Raw genomic sequence first — 20,242 nt, forward strand, 5'->3', positions numbered from 1 at the left:
CAGTTCTGTTTGAGTGCCAGGAAAGTATCAAGTCTGTGTTTCCTGCTTTGGACCTTGTTAAATTAAAGAGGGCATTTTCTTTTTTTTTTATTGAACAGTCGCTCAGCTTCTATAACTCTCAGCTGTTTATGTAACCGTAAAATAAAGATTACCAAGGACAATAACCTCAGGGGACTAAGCACAATTACTACTCCACTTTAAAAATTAAACCATGGAAAGTATGCTAAAATAATATCACAGAATGGTTTAAACCCATAAAAAGCAAGGAAATTCCAAGCCAAGTCTGGAAATCCAGACTGACAATCTCTCTTAACCCCAGGTCTAGTAAAGAGGGTGAGCAAGGCCAGTATTTCTGGGGTGCAAACCAGATTCATAATACTATCTTAATGCAGCTTTTGTGATTTCATTTCCTTTCAGATTTTGCTCAGCCCAATCCTGCTTTGCTTTTAAAATAAATGTTTATGGTTATTCATTTTACAAAATGTTAACAATTTAAGGCCAGATCCCCTGTGCTCAAGTCAGAGAAGATGAGAGCAGCTTTAAGCTCTTTCCTTCCACTCTAATCTTCAGCTTGAAAACTGCCTTGGGTGTATTGCCTTTGATTGCTCAGCATTTGCTTTGGTAGACTGCACTGCCAATTCTGCCCTCTTGCCTCCAGCCATGCCCTCAGCCCTTGCACGAAAGTGTGGGGATGGTGTACAGCAAACACTGCCTGCTGTGCAGCAGGGATCTCCCTGGCACCAGGCTCCCACCTGCTCAGGTGACTCTTTTTTTTTTTTTTTTTTTTTAAACTTCTGCAGCAGTTCATGGAAGCAGGACATGACCCATGCTTCTTGAAAATAAGTATGTGAATCTGAACTGCAAGAGGCAACAGCACATTTAAAGGGAATCATGTACTTACTGATAGGCAAGACTTTGCAAGATATATGCATATAACATCAAGGTCATTGCTGCCTAGAGTAAAACAGTACAGAAGAGATTTTCAACTTCAGAACTTTTTTTTCTGAGAGTTAAAAACAATTCTTGACCCTCACTGGGACCAAGTTAGATTACCAAAGCTTCTTTTGTGCAGAGTAAACTCCATGCACGAATCAGAGAAGCCAATAACGTCCGATGTGTGCATGAACATGCTCGTAACAAAGCATGTGATTCAGTCTGGGGCACTGAACTGCAGCTTTTCATGTCCATGACTTCCTTGAGCACGAGCTTATTTTACTATGTTTTTTGCAAATGCTTCCTTGTCACATCTGGCCAACTCTGTGTCAATAATTAAGTATACAATGCTACAGTGACTGATGTATAGCTCCCTAGCTTCTAGATGAATGCCCTGACTACATGGCTATTGAATCAGTCTCCCTTGTTTTATTTGGCTTGGTGACTGTTTAATTATTTATACAAAATGAAAGCTTTAGAAGTCTGTGAGTATCTCATATCTCTAAGAGACTTAAGAAGTCTTTAAGAGCTGCTGGTCAGCACCTTCCCTTGGGCTGGGCACGGTTCTCTTCCCCAAAACATAAAATTTCTGTAAGAAGGTTGAGCATCTCCAGAATGTGACTGTGCAATCTCTGTAGTAACCCTCTGTTCCTGCTTAAATCCAAAAGCTTAATCGCCAGTTCAGGGCAAGACAATTTCTGAGAAAAATTTGCAAGTTCTTCACGTGCAACTGTCTTCTCCTCTCCATTTTTGGTACCAAACCGCTGTGCTTTCTGCACTGACCTTAGTATGGAAAAATCAGGTTAGCTCCTGCTCTGACTGAAGTAAACACCAGCAAGGTCTTAGAACTGGATGCCTCACCACCTAACTAATAAACTCTTCATGGATGAGATTTTTTCTCTTAAGTTTTAGCAGAACTGTTGTTCTGCAGCTTTCAGGATATGTCCCTTAGAATACTGCTTTTTCACTTGAGGCTAAGTATACTGTAAAAAGCAACTAGGAAAGCAAACCCACAACTATGTAGAAATCCATGTCTTAACTAAAAAACTTGTAAGGGTCTGCAAATTTAAGGTTCACAAATAGTTTGTATAGATCTTTAAGAAAGCAGTGAACACCTCATTCTACAATGAAAGATTGTTTCATTAAAAGTATGTCCACTTTAAAGACATGCAAACACAGAGCTTCTTTTATAATTATATTTGTAAAAAAATGACAAATTAAAAACAATAATCAAAGGACTGGCATGCCTGCAGAGTTTCAAATCCAAACTATTATCATTTTTGGACTTCCATGTTGGATGCTGAAATTAGGAGAGCTGTGTGGAAACGCTGCCAGGATCTTATCACTGGGAAATTAACAGTAAAGCCTCAGAGCCTCTAATAGGAATGTTGTGCAGATTTTAGGCCAATCTTTCCATAATAGGAAGGTAAATGCATTAAGTTGCAGTGGAGAGAGAGATTTCAAAAATGTACTTAAGGATCATTCTCTATTAAATTATGGACAGTTATGAGAATAATTTCTAAAGGTTTCAAATTGGTTCTTGTTTTAAATTAAGTTTGAAACTTTTCATACAGGAATATACTGCAAGAACTTCACTCAAGAGTTGGAAATCTCCTTCACCCTGTGATACAAAAAATGCTGTCTTTCTACTTTTATGCTCGTTTTGTGAAATACTTAAATTCAAGAAAGCTTGAGGTCCATCAGCTACCCACCTTGAGCACGAAGCAGTTGGGGTTTCTGCACCCTGTCAGATGGAACCTTAGTGCTAATTTGAGAAAAGCAGTTCTCACATTTAGTGCTGAAAGACTGATAACCGAATCCACAATGGAATGACACATTTTCAGCAGTGAAGTACAGGGCCTGTGGACAATGACTCCCTTTTCCCACTGCATAAATCCTCCTGACTCAGCTGTCATTGTGCAAATCTACTGCACAAAAGCAGATTTTGCTTGCATGATTGAGTTTTAAAATGTCATCATGACTATCATAACAAAAGTTGATGTTGGTCATCTTTAACACATTATTACTCTAACAGGTGTCAAGATAGATGGGGATGTCTATAACCCTTGTACTTTTCTGTTTCCTGAAGTCCAGAAATCATGTTTACTGTCATAATAACATCACCCAATGAATACAATTTTTGTGTTACTGGGTAAACACAGAATGTAGAACTGAAACATTGTAGACCTGAAACGGTTCTCCAGACAGATAGTAGTCCACATGGATTGCAGCAAAAATAAACTTAATAGGACATACATCAGATTCATAAACTTTTCATATTAAAATACAGCTCCATACTTGTCATATACACACTTACATGATACGTGTATCCAATGTATGTTATATATAGAATTAATCCAACTTGCAATAGCATCTTATGGTTTTAATTATGAGTCAGAGGCTGATGTTTTTGTGGATTGTATATACAGCTGATGTGATATTCAGTTTGATACCAGAAGGTCTTGACTAGCTAATCACACATTGCGTTTTAAAACTTACTCTGCTCTTACACATTAACATTTGTGTGAACAGTTTGCACTAAATTGCAAAACCACATAAGAACCTGAACCTCAGCAGAGACATAAATAATATGGCTAGGAGCAAAAAAAGTCAAAGAATAAAATAATTTGTGAATTCAAAAACAGGAGTGCAGGTGCAAGCAGTATGCACAGCAAAAGTAGAGCTAGTTAACTCTTAAAAATTACAATTTAAATTAACTCAGCAACTACAGTTAGTATTACCTAAATCAAATGTCAGCTTTTTCAGACAATGAATTCTCATTTCCAAATTGCTTATATCCTTGTATAGCTAAAGCCAAGTGTAATTCCATTTGAGCTATTGGAAATTTGACTTCAGTAGAACATTGGATAGAGTACTCAGATGCAGTCTAAAGTATTTTGGTACACTAACCCAAAATCAGATTTTGTCTGAAACTATCTTTCCCTCCTCAGACATGCAAATAAACAACGAAAGGCTTGATTACTAATATCCATACAATAATGTAAGCCATTGTGCCTTGCTAAACTACTGGATATTTTGAAAACAAATCACTAGGAATCCCCCAGGACCCTTTTCTCTTTTTCCAAACTCTTGACAACTTTGGCTTGATCATGAAGTTCTGCTGGTTGATGTTCTGCTGGGTGTGGCCACTGTCCCCTTCAACCCAGTAAAAATTAATCCTTGTTCAAGGCATAATCCTGCCCAAGCCTCTGGAGATACTTTGTGTTCGTGTATGGTTGATGCCTCAAGCCTTGAGCTTCTGTCCAACTTGCATGACTGTGCTGCTCATAGTGTCTCTGTGTGTTTTAAATTTAATCACACTCCACAAATTTCAGTGTAATTAAACCAAAAATGCTTATTTATAAGTAAATTTTGATTAGTTTAACTGTTTTAAGAAGAATTCTGCTCCTAATGAAAGAGGAGTGTATCTGTCACAGATGTTGCTGGAAGGGAGCTGTGTGCCAGTCTTTAATGGCTGGATGAGTGTAACCAGTGGAATGTACATTTTACATACCATTTAGCCACCGGGAGTCGTGCTGCTCTGTTCTGATGGGATGGTGATGCCCCAGAGTTCGGAAAATGGCAAAGTCCCTGCCCATGAAGTCTGCTGCTGTGCCAGAGTACAATTCTCCATCTGTGGGAGGACATAATTGTAAGCAACATTCCTCTATTTTCCAGTCATGGTAAGTCAGAGAAAGCTGTCATATGTTCATATTTCACTAATAGGGATAATGAGTAAATTACAAAACAACAACCCATGTGCAATGTATTGTCATTGAAAATAGAGATTAGACTCAATTTCTCACTGCAGAGCTTAACTGTAACCTCTCACAAATGAGCTTTATCTGCTGACTGCTGGTGCACTTTGCAAAAATATTTGAATTCTTAGACTGGAACAGTGGCAAACAGTGCACCTACCCTGGCAGGCAGGAGTATGCAGCTTCAGAAAACCTACCTAACTGTGAAATCACCCTGTTTAGAACAGGAGTTTGGTCTGGAGACCTCCAGAGGTGCCTTCCAACCCACTGGGTTTATTTGACTCCCAGAACTGAAGAGTTCAGCTCAGTCACTTTTGGTTCAGAAAGTCCTTAGGTTCCTTCAATTTTCCATATAGAAATTATATGGTTTTTACTTTGGTTGGTTTGAGGGCTTTTTGATGTTTTATTTTGGGTTTTTGTTTTGGGATTGCTGTTGGAATTGTTGGAATTTTTTTTGTTCTTTTTTGCTGCTTTGCTTTGGTTTTCTTTTTTACTCTCTTTTTTTTTTTTTTTTTCTTTTCCTGAGCAGGTCTTCAGAAAACAGTATATTTTACAGGAAAGACAGAACATGCCTTTCTCCTTTGGCCACCTTTATAATTGTGGTACTGGCAAAGGGCAACAGCTAAAGGAGAGAATAAACAAGATCATTCCCTGCTACCTTGACCCCCATGCATTTCACAGTGAAAAACTGAACGAAAAATTGACCTATGGTACTTCAGCCCATTGGCATATACACAGCCTAGATGGAGATTAAACTCATTCCAGTGTGTCCCTTCTCAGCCAGCTAGAAGTGCCACAGAGGAGACAGAGGGAGGGAGAGAGAGAGAGACTGTAGAAATTCTAAGGAATAGGTCAAGTTAAATACCTGCCAGCTGGTAGTGAGTGTCATAATAATAAGGACATTGTAATGAGACCCACAGAAAAGAACCAGGGACCAAAGTACAACACATATCTCTCTGACATTAATTTAGAGCTTGTCCATGAAATCACTCTGAATCAAAAATGCTAAAAATGCATTTTTAAGACTGTGTTCCATATCTGTATGTGAAATGAGATAACCTACCCTATACTGTTAAAATGGAATTAAAGAGCATTATTCCTTCCAACTACTACTTTCAAGTTACCCTTATTACATGGGTACCTCGTGAAGAAGACAAGCTTTCTTTAGCTAAGGTAATACATTTTTCATGGTCATGATGAACTCTACCATATCCTCATTTTAAAACAGCCTTTTAGGAAACAAGTTTATAATTTTCATGGCAATTTTAGGTATTTCCATGGCGAGACAACCAGATCCAAGCATGTCCATTGGATATCACTGGCGTCTTTTCCCCTGAACACTGACACCATGAAATCACCTACTGAACCTACTACAGTGGATCTGTACCATATGGTAGTCATGAAAGTCAGGAAGGGTGAAAACGTGATAGTGGAAAGGCGTGGAATTGAATGAATTCACAGCAGAGATTAGAAGCAAATAGACCAGTCATGCCCAGCAGGAGTTGTAATCAGAAGGGAAACAGAACAGCATATCATTAATTAACAACTTACCATTCTTCCATGTCATTTTCAACTTTTTTTGAAGGGCAGACAATCACTTAATTATAGTTATTATTATGTACAGAGTATGCAGCTGAGATTTTAAAGATCATAAAACCTTTTTGCCTGTGAAAAGGGCTTTGATGCTTTGCTTAACCTTTCTTTAACCTTATCTTCATTTTCTCGTCTTTCAATCCCTAGCGAGTTCTGATAAATCAATAGAAATCAAAGGGGAATGGAAAAACCAAGGCCTATTTTTCTTCTTAGTCATCAACAGATCTAAAGGTCAATCAGTCACAAAAAAAATTCTATATTTAACATTATAGTGCTGAAATTAACCAAATACGATTTGAAAATGAAGTAAAATTATATATTTGAAATATTTAGAATTGTAAGTTTTTTTGACACCTCTGTTTCTAGCTTGACACATGAACACCATTGGAAATGAACATATTTTCCAGGCTGGACTAGGCTCAACCCAAGAGGACACTACAAGGCTCTTGTGGCTGATACTTTTTCTTCAGTGGTGACAGGATAAAAGTTTTGCCAATAATTGGCCTCAGCATGTTTCAAATGGGGAAGGGTCTGTAGACAACTGTCTGACCGTTCTATCATCCCTACTACAGCCCCTCCAAGTTCCAGCATACCTAGACCAGAGCCTGCAGTTTGAACTGATCTGCTGTAGCCATGCAAAAAGGGGATTTTGACTTCTTCCAGACAGAAATACCAAGGAATACCATTTATTTTTGTAAGGCTTTAGATAATTTTTGCAAAATTCAGGGTGAGCCTCAAGTCATGTCCCAGATGTGCACATCCTTTTAGTTAGTACTATGCAAAAGCTATATGAGGATTTTGCCTCTTGTCTAGATAGAAGTACATTCATCTTTATTTCCCTGTGCATATCCCTTCTTTTGGACTGAAATTTACTCATTGCTAGTCTGGAAAATGATTCTTTTTTGTCATGGATAGTCTTCACCGCATTATTTCTATTGTCAGTAGTTTTAAAAGGAGTTTTATAAGCTTTAAGAAGAAAGTGGAAATTAACAGTTTGAAAACTGACAAACATTTATCAAAGGGAAAAAATAAAGGTTGGGTTTTTTTTCCAACTATCCCAATACAATTTCTTTAGTCTAACACATTCAGTGATATTTTCTCCTGTGATTACATTCCTTGGAAACCATGCTGCTTCTCATTTTCCTCCTGTGCTGGAATACTCATGACTGGTGCCCAGGGATTTCTTAGTCTCTACATTTCATGCATTAACCCACTCAAATGGAGACTGTTTAGTTAGCAGCACATAGATGGGAATGGCTGCACAGTCTTACATTACTAGGAACCAGTTATATCATGTTCCCAGCTGGCATTTACTTTAGAGTAGGGTAGCAATAACCAACTTTAATGAACAACTGTTAAAAAAATAATGAAAAATGTTTGCAGGTGGATGGAACAAGGAATGTATACTGGGAAAATATTGGAACAATTTAATAATGATGAACTGTTTATTTTCGTCTTGCTTTAGTGTGTTTTCTTTTTTTTCAAATACTATTGATTTTTTTTTAGGAGAGAGGGAAAACTGAAGATCCTCTTTTAGCCTGGTGAGAATTTGTTTCAGCTGAAATAGAGAATAGGTCTCCTGGGTACTAACAGCTATTAAAGACCTGAAGTTACTTTTTGGAAATTAACCTTCATGTTTTGCCTGAATTCCTACATTTCACTTACCTATAACTTACTTTGTAGTTAGGGTGTCAAAAACGTTTTCTCCTCCCACACTTTGCAAAATACCTGTTTAGTGTTTCTGACAAAGAGAGATAATGTTTCCCTTCTGCATGTAACTATCTAAATTACTCTTCTCAGCCTTTTTGTTACTTTCCTGATAGTTACTTTGAATTACTAAGTATAACACTGCATTATAATGAATGCTGGGGAATTCTTTTGCATAGGTACCCTCTTAAATCTTAGATAAACCATGGTCACTTACAAAGACAAATATTCTGCCACATGAAGGGCCAGGAGTAGCTGAGTTACAGCTCAGCCCAGGAGAAGAGAAGCAGCAGTGTATCCATGGCCTTGGTGTGACACCTTTGTCACCTTTGTGGTTAGGATTCTCCTCTGGCCCTGATGCCCACACTCACTGCTTCACTCCCGTGCTCCCTGCTTTGGAGAGCAGCTGGATCAAACCTCTCCATGCGGTCATTCCTTGGCCAGTTCATTCCCTGTTTCTCAGTTGTTTTGGGGGGGGGCGGGGGGGGGGGTGTGGAATTATTTTGTCTTGGGTCATCATTTTGCCATAAAAAACAAGGGTTTTTTGGCAAAGAGGAGTTATTTTAACCAGTGGTGAATTTGCCATACATGCTCTCCAATACACACCCTGCAGAAAAGGGTTGAAGCAAATGAAACATCACAATCAGTAATAGAGTGTGGCTGTGAGGCAACTATAAGGAGGCAGAGAAAGAAGATTGCTTGTGTTCAGGATGCAGGAATGCTAATTTTAGCTTCATCCTGAGTTTTGTGTAAGTGACTGAAGTAGAAATTTGTCACTGGCTGTGAATGCTCGATTTGTACCATTTTCTATTGTGTTATTACACCCAGTGGCTCTAACTGGGGCCTGTTTCAAAACAAATTATCATTTTCAGTCTATTCTTTATTAGAAAGAAATATACATGGAGTGAAAATTATAGCGATAGGAAGTGGGCTCAAGAAAGCAAAGATGTTTTAAATACATGAAATCTAAGCCAAGGGAAGTAAGATAATCATATTTGTGACGGACTGAGTGAAAAAGAAAAGGAATGTGAAAAGCTAGACGCTGTTGACTTTGTGCAGTTGCATACCGGGTATACCATGTAATACTGGCTTGTCATCATTCTCTTCTTTATTGTATATTAAAGTAAATAGTACAGCTATTTGCTTGAGAGTAGCTCTGCCACAAATTCAAGTTGCTCCAGGCACTAATTTATACACTGACCTTTTACACACACTCCTTTTTCTGTTCTGTTTGTACAGGGTACAAGCTGGAGCAAGATGTGGATGTCTTTCCTGTTTTTCCTGTTAAAAAGTGTGTGTCCCCAGGTTAGTTCATCATGTGGGATCATTATGGGCTTCTAAGATCAGGAAATGAGGCACACTTAGGACTAAATTTTTCTTGCTGTCTATTTTGAATAGCTTAATTTTTAAATGCAACGTAAATAGAATAAGGGCAGACGATAGGCAAGGCCTTAGGCTAACAATATGGACAAAGGCCTGAAGAAACCAATGTGTCTCATTCTGTGTCATTTCCTGAAGAATTCTGAGATAAGTGAATCTCCAATTTTCTGAAACTATTGTTGGATTTGAAGTTGTAATAAATTGCCAGAAAGTTACACTTAAGGATGTTAAAGATAAGGTGGCTATACCTAGGCTGAGGTGTAGGGAAAGAAGAATCTGTTTCCTCCTAATTAAGTTTCACAAAACATCTTTTTGCCTTTCTTGTGGAGGTGAAATAGTAACAATGAACATATTTAAATTAATTAGACAAGTTAAATCAATTAGATAAAGTCAATCAATTGCATTAGTTCAATTAGATTGACACAGTCCAGCTGCTCTGTATTTACATATTTCATTAAATGAAGTATTACCAAATCAGAAACGCTTAATTTATTTAAATCTTTTTGTTCTGACCAGGAATTTAATTTTATTTACTGTCAGACAGATCTCTTCAGCTGAAACATCACCTTAGGGCCTAGACCTGTGGCTGTTCATTAATCTCCAGCTCCCAAGCAAGGTAAAGTTGGGTGACAGACATTCCTTGGCAGAAAAACTGCTGTAAGGAGTTATTCATTCCTGCCTCACTTAGCTCTCAGCTGTGCTTGTGTGACCACCAGTATGGTCAGTCTGTAAACTGGGTGATTAAAATGCCTCCACCAAGATGTGAGGAGGAAAAACACTTAGCAGGTCCTGCAGGAGAAGAAAGCAGCTCTTGTAACACCTGAATCTTGGTTTACACCTCAGGACACTTGGGTCAACTGTATTGAAAGTAAACCAGAATTACTTTAGCCTGGAAATAAATTGCATAAAAAAACCCGCCTATCATAGGTGCTGCAAGGAGAATTTTTTTAAAAAAGCAGAAAACTGGTAAATTATTTACATTGAATGTACATCTCATCAAACTTGTTATGTGGCACCTACCTACTAAAAGTGAAGCTGTCAGCAGTTTGGGATCATAAGGGCTTTTCCCCCGCCCATTTTCAAAATGTGACTCTTCCATTCTAAAAATGTTGTCCTGTGAAATAAAAAAATAATAAAAATAAAAAAAAATAAAAAGAAGGCAAAAGCAATATTATTTGATGACAGACCACTAAGAAGTAACTTGAATTAAAAAGAGTGCAGTGTCTGTGAGTCATAGTGGGGTTTGTGGCTTCAGGGAAGTCAAACTGCACTGGGTGAGGATCTGGTAAAAGTGCCCATCTCCTAATCAGTGTGTGCTGAATGCTGGTCAAAGGCAAAAATACACATAAACAGTTTGTGTCTCTTCTGTTCCAGTTCAAATATAATTTATTTTCATGTTGATTTTCATGGGTTTATTGAATTCTTTTTTTTTTCACTGAGAATATATCTGAGTAATAATAACTGAAGAAGCAGGAATTTGAAAGGGTTAGGGTTTTTTTTAGCTTTTTTTCTGAAAAAAGGATAAAATCTACTTTTTAATGACTATTATTTTCTGAAATGCACCTCCACTGTATATTAGTACATAACATGATGCTAAATTCCATTTTTCCTAGCCTGAGTGACTTGCTATTTTAAATGCAACCTTAAATCCAATTTCAATTGCATCATAAAAGCACGAATGTTACTATATTTATTGTATTTTATAATAGTTATTATTATTATTATTATTATTATTATTACTACTACTACTATTCAGTACCTTGTGATGACCCTTTAAAAATATACAGGCTGAGGGCAAATCATAGGGGAATATAAGCCAAGATTAAAAAGGACCTCAGTCAACACCAAGTCAAATGAAGGTAAATAAATCCAAAGCAATGGGCTTTTAGGACATTTAATTACTTTAATTTTAACTGGGAGACCAAGTCTGCCAATCAATTTGAATAGCATGTTTATCTTACATTTTGCACTAAGGATAAAACTAGAAGAATAGATGTTTTTTGCATAGAAGTCTTTCACCTGCACCTGTGAAGACATCAGCAAAACCTGTGATTTCCATTTCCCACCTGCCCTGTAGTTAATTTGTACTGTCACCTAATTAAGGCAAGGAACCCCAAAGAGAAGAGATCAACTTCCACCTTGGCAGCAGCATCCTCCCTGGCACCCTGCCTTCCCTATATTGCTCATCCACACTGAATCCAGGCATGGGCCAGGCTAGTGACCAAACATACTTCCAGATGTTCTTATTTTAAACCCACTGTGTCCATAATTCTGTAAGTCACAGGCTAGAGATTTCATTACAGACTTGTTCAATTGCATCATGCAAGCGCATATCTCTGTGCATTTATTACATATTTTCAAAAGAACATAAGATGGACTTCACATTTCCTTCCATTCACTGAAGAAAAAGATGAAGGGAAAATGAACTGTTAGGAGGACAGTCATCCATGGCTTACTGCACTGTAAGATAAAATGGTTGGGCACAGCTTCATGAAGTTTGATCCCAGAATTCAAGCTCAATCTCCTAAGGCATGTTCTTGTACATGTAGCCTGCCTGATTATGTTTATAAAGTCAACCTGTATCTGTAGTATCTGACACAGTATTGCATTTCTCTCTTTCCTGTTGTCTTTCTGGTTCTTAATAAACCAGACACATTCTTTGCTTCTCACCAGTTTTCTAACTTTTCTCCTTCTAACCAGAGATGAATAAATAATCCAACAGAAAAACATTTTTGGAATTCTACTGTAGGGTCCATATCTAGATCTTGCACAATAAATAAAAGTAGTAAATTGATGAGAATGCTAAATCCCAACTGCAATAATAGAATGTAGCACTAATGCTACAAGCTATTTTTGAAAAATGTTATTAACAATCTATGTTTTCTTGGCATTTCTCCGTAGTAGATTATAATTGCTCAACCTGCACACCAATGGATATCTGATAAGGCTAGAGAGTCAGTGGCATGACAGTTAAAGCAGAATATATTCCCAAAATAATCCCACGTGTCATTTTAAGACAAATAGGAAACAGATGTGAAAAGTGATTTGGTGTAGGAAGGATCTGATTTTTGACTGTATTTTTCTGGTTTATGTCACTGTACCACTACTGATATTGGTGTGTAGAGGGCAAGAACAAGTGGAGACCCAGGTCAATGTAAGTCAGAGATGATCTACCCTTTATTTTGTGTTTCTGCTATAAAACATTTGAAATAAGAGGCCTGAAAAGGAAATCCCACAGTGTTTTCACATTTCAGTTAAAAAGCAATGAAGAGACACGTAGTTTCCAAATTTATGGGTGAGTAATAATGACAATAAGTACATCACCATTAAGTGCCAAATAAATGTATCATGGATAGTCTGAGGCCCCAGGCAGTTCTGATAAACATGCTGTAGGAAGTCCAACCTGTCACAAACAGGGCAACTTGCCCAGAGTTTTTGGGTGCTGAAATCAAACTATCTCTATCTACAAACCAATAGAACATACAGGCAACAGAGGAATAAACTCTTTTCTACATACCACCTGCCATTTTTAAAGCCTAGGAAGCAATATGACTTGTGATAGGTATTTGATCACACTTGTCTGCAGCATTTCCACCCACATTTAACCAGTCTGCCTGGAGATAGCAAAGAACAAGGCTCTGCTCAGAGATTTAGGGAGTCTTTGGACCATGTGAGTGTGGCCCTCTTTTGCACAGTATTACAGACAAGAGCTGTCAGATGGAAAGAATGCACACTGTTTTCAGAAAAATTCTCATCAGTTAATAATTTTGCTGCTTCTTGGGTTTTGCAGTTAATTGAATGCAAAGAATAGTACTGCAGTGAGTCAGCAAATGCCTGAGCCATAGACAGCAAAACACGCTGTGTTTTAAACAAATGCTCAATGTTGCTAAATTTTATGAGGGCTATTACAGAATCAAGGACAGGAATTCATGGCAAAGCAAGATTGGCAGGTGGAAGAAAAGTTTCTAGATATGCAAAAAGAAGAAAGGCCTTTGTAACTCAACAATTAGTCCAAGTTATTGTCTAAACCCTTTCATGAGTTACACTGGCAGCCCAAAAGGACATTACAATGTACTTCAAACCTTTTCTACAGATCCTTGTAGCTAAAAACCTTGCTGTAGCATGTTTTATGGGTTGTTAAACACTAAGTTTATATATCATTGATGCTTCTTTATAATCTATAGTAAAACCATTGAAAATGAAATTGTCTAGGTCTTGAAATTCCACAAACCCATAAAGACAACAACTGACTGCTGGCTCATAGTATGACATGAATTGTTTCACGTAGTAAATGCCTTGCATGGTAGGAGATAATGCTTCTGGCTCCTTAAAACATATGTTTTCCTGTAGCAGATAGTGTGATAGATGGCAAGACTTAGCTAAAAAGAACTAGAGTTCAGTCCTGGAAACCAAAGAAAAAATTGTGATTCCCAGTGATGTGCCACTTCCAGGCTCCATATACTCGCTTTCAAACAGCTGATACACTCCTGAAACAATGTGTCGTAGCAGGGCACTGAGTGGTGACATGACATTCCTATGTGACTAGACATTTCACATCTTGTTATTCAATAGCTTCAGTCAGCCAGGGAACCAATAAAACATAAGGCTATATATCCATAAACATAACAAGTCTATACCTTTCTACACACACACACATATATATATATATATACACACACACACATACCCAGTATATTTTGTATGTCTGCCTGTACCTAGCCCATCCAGAACTGTCTCAACATAACAAAGATAAGGGAGATGAAAACTTAAATTAGCTGTTACTGGTAAATGTACATTTTATTTCCCAGTTTAGTATTACTGCCTTGCAGGCGAACATGTGGCTAGCGAGGAAGCACTAAGTCTGGACAGCACTGACTGCTGAATTTCAGGGGGATTTTTTCCTGAAACTTTTCTGTCGATTCTCACATAAATCATCCCAGAACTTCAGTGAAATGCAGTGAAACCACTGCTTGTTAATAATGAATAAATACAGTGCAAGCAAATGATCTGAAGAGACTTTGTTGATGGACTGTGTACAGCTACTATGGAGTTACTACTGGTTTAAATTATTAGGCATGGAATGACAGCAGTGAAGCTCCCCAGCCATTCTATTGAAATGGAATGAACTCATATCCTTACTCTCATAACCCCCAAACCATAAATACAAAGGAGCACATCTCCGGGGTATCTTTCAGGGACTGATTTCCACAAGAAGCTTCTGAACAAAGAATAGTCCAGAAATATGCAATGTGCCGAGAGCCTTAGGAACTATCACAGTCTTTGTTTAATAAATAAGGTAGAGTTGGCCATAGCTGTAAGAATTTTTGATATTGACATTCCCCTTGCTATTTACACAGACTCAGTTGTGCTATGATGAAGTATTTTATAAAACAAATCAAGATCTGATCAAGACAAAGAGGAAAATAAAACTGACAAGACGAAAAAAATAGGCAAACCTTAAAAGTAACACCCCTGACCCAAAACCCCAGAAAAAATAGCTCCAAAAGATTTCTGGAGTGCCCGGAGTATAACAATGCATCTATTGCAATGGAAGACTGTATAGCCAGTGGCAATATCTTGGAAATGAGTAAGAAGTTGCTGGCCAGGAAATATTTTGTTCTCTGTATTATTCAGTATTGGAAAGTACAGAATGCAGAGCTCCACTTCCCACTCAAGGGAAAAACTTTCATACTTGTTAAGGTTTGGATTTATCTCCTCTACATAGAGACATTAGCTGGGGGGCTGAATTCCCTGGTCACAGAAGAAGGCTACAGGTTCCTCTGAATGAGGAGTCAGAGCAGCTCACAACTGCAGTCCCCAAGGGCAGGACCTCATCATTGACCACAGAGGAACCTTCATACAAATTTAGGTCTGAGCTAAGAATCTTTCTGAAATGAACACTGCAGAGGCAGCTGATTGGAGACACCTGACTCTGCAAAACAGAAATTTGATGATTTGTGCTCTTTGGGTTTCCCCTCCTGCTTTTTTTTTTTTTCTCCTGCCTTCCAGTACAATAATATCAGTGAATTTTTGATTTGCCCTCTTGCCCATACAACTTTCTGTGCACACAGTTTATAATGTCATATCAAGGCTGTTTCAGAGAGGAGCCTTTTGAGTAAATTTCACTCTGTGAGAATTGATTTATTTATGAATTATGTTACTTTTCAAGAATCATTTTAAGTGAAACAACTGTGCAGGATATGGCTATGTTGTTATTGTTATTATATTTCCTATTTCACACTTAATCTATTGAGTCATGAAAACCGTTAAATATGAGGACTTTGGTTTCAGGTTTGGGAATCATGCTGTTACAGAACTTTTAATGAGAAACTTTTATTAAATTTATCCCCATGGAATGCTTTATTTTTTTAAAAAAGTGCAAGTGCAAATAAATATAATGTGAGAAATTATGCAAAAAATACAAATATTAAAACAAATGTAAATGTTGAGGCAAGTGGTAACCATTAGGGAAATAGGTGAAAAGTGATTGAAGCAATAATGCAACTGCTTTAAATCATTAATTATGAGAAGAAAAAAATAGAAAAAAGAAGAAAAAGGAAGAAAAAAAAAAAGAAGAAAAAAGAAAATAAGTACACATAGTGAGCTTCTGACTTTTAGTCTTCAGGCTCCATGTGCTGTAGGGTTTACCTGCACACATCTGGAGGACACTGGGCTCTGTAACACTTTTATTACATTTTGTTTTTCCAACTTGAGGCTTAGCAGAATTGAGTTATGAAAATAAGTTTTGAAATCCTATGGGAAATCACTCTAAGTGACAGATCTTTAGTGAAATGGTGTTCCCAAAGAAAGGACTCCAGCTTCTGTAGGACCTGGAACTGAAACTTTCTGGGATGGCTGTGCTGTACTGTGCTAATGGGCACAGAGAAGGAGCTTTGTTGAGTATTTACCTGCAAAACTGATCCTGAGCTATGAAGATCTGCCCACCTCTCCATGCCTCCCTCAGGCAGTTTGCTCAGTTTCCTGTTCACTCCAAGACCTCTCAAACAGTCTCTGCATTAATCTGTGTCCTCTTCTTCAGACTCAAGAGATATTCTTTCCTCTATACTTGTAGATATTCACTGACATATTGATGCCTGAAAATCTTACTTTCGATATCAAGATAAAAGAGCTGTTGTGATGCTAACCAGTTCCATGCTTCAATTCTGCAGATTAATCAAAGAAAAACAGGGATCTTGGTTTCTGTTTCTTCTTTTATTCTAATATATCACTTCTACTGGAAAGTTTTCCCAGCTTCTGGTCTTCAGAAGGTACTTTAAAATGCAGTAGACAGTTCTGGAAAGCACAAGTTTTGAAAATGTGACTCCCTAGGCTAAATCTGGACAACTCACCCTCTCAATACCTGTCTTTCAGTCAATTATCAAACACCTCACATTACTTTGCCTTCTTCTGAAATTAAATCTATCAATACTTATTAATTTACCATGTACCTTTGCAAAAAGGGAAATGTTTTCTCTCTATCTATCTATCTATCTATCTATCTATCTATCTAATTAATAATAATCCAATTAATTTAATGGAAGGGAAGACAGCCAACTGGGCTGTTCAGGAACAGCTGGTTCAATCTATTCATTATTCCTAGTTCACGAACAGTAAGTGCCTCTGCTTCTGATTGGGAGAGAAACCAAGTGTCAATGTCAAATGGTGAAGACTTGTTCACACCTGAACACACTAGTCTGCATACTAATATAGGTATTTATATGAATAACAGCCTCTTTCAAATCACTGTGCAACATATGTAAATAAAAGGAGGACAGGCACAGTCAAACTGAGCATCTGTTCAAAAAAGATATGTATGTTTGTGAACTTGCTTTTGCACTATTTTACAAACCAAATTCACCAGACTTACCTGAGTTTCATGCAAGAGCTTTTTAGGTTTAGTTTTGTTTTTTCCCTGATGATATCATTTACCTATTTGCACCAATTTGAAAGATCTGCCGATTTTGGATAATGTGTTCTAATGCTACAGCAAATAAATGAACAGACATGAGTTTCATTTTTGTTTTATTTTCATTATACTATTTATTGCTTTAGAAATTCTTGCAAGTATGGAGTGATTAGAAAAAAGAAAACAACTCAAAACAAACCAAACGCACAGCTACCATGAATGACGTGTTAACCTTGACAGATTAGTAAAGGCACCAAAAATGTCATCCCAATGGCATACCAGACACTAGATACCATCAAGGATATTGAACAATTCTCAGAGGACACTGAGAATTAGAATGCCTTTGTATTACAACTTTCTGTGTTGTCAAGTGTAATACATCACCTAAGATGACTGTCTGGCTCATATAGGATGACCTCTGGAAATATAACCACCATACAATGACTGTCTGTTCTACTCAAGTTATTAAGTGGTCTGCATATGTAAGAAATAAGATCTACAAACCTAAACCCAGTACATGTAACTGAACTACATAACCTAAAAGTCTCCATTCTTTAAGTGTTCTTATTCTTACCCCCAACATATTTTCCATTAAAAACATTTGGAATAGATTCTAATTGCTTTAGCAGATTCTACTATTATGTTAAATAAATTATTGGGCCATACTCTATTACATGATTGTACAAGTTTTCTATGGTTATTTTTAGCATTCAAGACCACTTTTTTCCCCCTTTGTCTTCTGGATTTCCTGTATGTTATTAGACTGTGGTGAGGTCAGGCATCAGAGGAAATAACAGCAGTGCTGACTCCTAGACCCAATGTTTTATGAATTACTGAGCATCAGTGATGTAATGCCAATAAATCTAACCCAGCCTCAGTCTTGTGTCCTGTTGTAAAAAAATGAAGTTAGCAAAGGTGTTATTTTATTCAAGAGCCTTCCTGATGAGAACAAAAATGTTTTGCCCAGGGGATTGTTTGTAAAATTGCTTCTGTAATTAGGGTGCTGTTTAACAGGTGAAGGGTTCTCCAGTTTTCCTGGGGAACTTTCACGTCTGAGTCAAGGATATCTTATTTACAACACAAAAACAACTGCAAATTGGAGAAGCGACAAACAGAAAGGATTTAGTCAAGTGGCGTTAACATATAAACATATGGCCAAGATTTTCTAATTTCCCAAGTGATTTTACACAATCACAAGTTGGGCATCCAATTTAAAACTTGCTCAAGGGCTCTGGTTTTCAGCAAATACTTTCTTGGGCAATTTAAAATTCTGATACGTGGAGCTGTTAGTCAATTCTGAAAATGAAGGCATATGTCTGCACTACTTTTTATCCTATCTGCCTTTTAATTCCCAGGAAGAAGTCTCTAATATGAACACATGACCTAAATTAAAGACTTCAAAAATCTGACTCTAAATGAGTGACAGAATAAGGAACAAGCCTAGAAAAATACAATTAATTCTTTCTCCCTAAAATAAGACCTTGTGAGCATACTTTCAGAGAATTTGTGCAAGTAACAAAGGGGCAGAGAAGTACACTGCAGCAACTACTGCCACAACTATAAAGCTTTGTTTTTGTCTCTAAGACACTGTAATCTATTTGCAGCATTTCATGCAGAAGTTCCTATGAAGTATCAGATCTAGACTGGTGTTTGATACATATTCAGATTTTTAAAAAGACATAAACTCTGAAATACAGAAGCTGAAATTCTGACCCTTTGGGCAATTTTGCTTTTCCTGAGGCAAAGCTTAGATCTGAAATCTCTGCAACAAGCACTTCTCTTTCCTCTTTGTTCCCTCCACATGCTTTCAGTGTTACAGCACCCAGCCTTTTTGCAGTCTCATTTCATTTTTCTTCATTAGCAAGTAATAATATCGTCAAAATTTAATAACTGGTATTGCATTAGAGAACAATGCATTTGAAAAGGCAACTTCTATTGTGCACATGGAGACATAACTAACAGTAGACATAATTATAACCTCTCTCTGTGACAAGTTGCAATTATTCCTCATGGCACTGTGTCTAAGAGCAATACATTTCTCGTACTGGTTGGGGTGGTTTTTTATTAAAAAAGTCAAGAATGTTTGATATTCTTTTCCCAGTGCAACAAAAACTTTGCTGACACAGTAACAGATTTAAGTGGTTTTGATTCAGGGTGACTGAAAAACGTACATTAAAATTCACCTCTTTTTTCACTATCTTTCCTGCTTTTCTAGCACCCAGGAGTCCCCAGAAGGGGAGAGAGAGTCAGTGACACTGGCAAGAATATTTGATGCATTCAGCTCGTAATTCTATATATGTACATTCAAAAATAGGACTGCACAGTGTCAGCAAGGCTAACCAGCATCCAACCAGGTAACCCAATTATTGATATTTGTATTTTTGAGGAATAAATGCAGCCTTTTATTTAACAGAACTTTGGCTCAAAATCCAGGCTCATTATATACTGTGATGTAGTGTAGTACAGTATAGTTTAGAGTGGTTTAGTAGAGCATAATATAGATCGACTTTGTTGGTTAAAGCAAACACACCATTAGCTTGCTTCTTTTTTCTTTTCTTTTTTTTTTTTTTGACAAAGAAAGCTGTCATTCAGATTACTTCACTTTTCACCCCCCACCACCAGATCACAGACATGGTGAGGAGTGGTCACGGTAATGAACTGAGTTATGCAGGACCTGTGTTCTGCACAGGGTTAAGTATCATAGCACTAAACACCACAGACTGGTGCCATTCCAGATGTGCTGTGATCCCTGAGACTTTCATGGGGATCTTCTGTGGCCCTGCTCTCAGAGCTTCAGCATGGAGCCCACTGAAGTCACAGAAAGTTTCCCTTCAAGTTCAGTGAACGCCAGAGGAATCTCTCTTATATCCCTTGCCATGTTTACATGTTAACTCGAGGTCACAGCAAATCCTTCCAAATGACTATGAATTAAAACAGTTGTTCTCCATCACCATCAATTTAAAAG

At 37.4% G+C, this 20,242-nt stretch overlaps 1 protein-coding gene across 2 annotated transcripts in view; it reads right to left on the reverse strand.

Moving 5' to 3' along the window:
- The window catches only part of SEMA3A (semaphorin 3A), a 161,891-nt gene that overhangs the window by 52,308 nt on the left and 89,341 nt on the right, over positions 1-20,242 (reverse strand). For both annotated transcript variants that reach the window (XM_062491661.1, XM_062491662.1), the window contains 2 exons: positions 10,392-10,485; positions 4,448-4,567 (listed from right to left, as the gene is read on the reverse strand). In XM_062491661.1, the coding sequence (XP_062347645.1) occupies positions 4,448-4,567; positions 10,392-10,485 (214 nt within the window). The remainder of the gene's footprint in view (positions 1-4,447; positions 4,568-10,391; positions 10,486-20,242) is intronic.

This window comes from Cinclus cinclus, chromosome 4, assembly GCF_963662255.1.
Source record: "Cinclus cinclus chromosome 4, bCinCin1.1, whole genome shotgun sequence".
NCBI classification, from domain to species: Eukaryota; Metazoa; Chordata; class Aves; order Passeriformes; family Cinclidae; genus Cinclus; species Cinclus cinclus.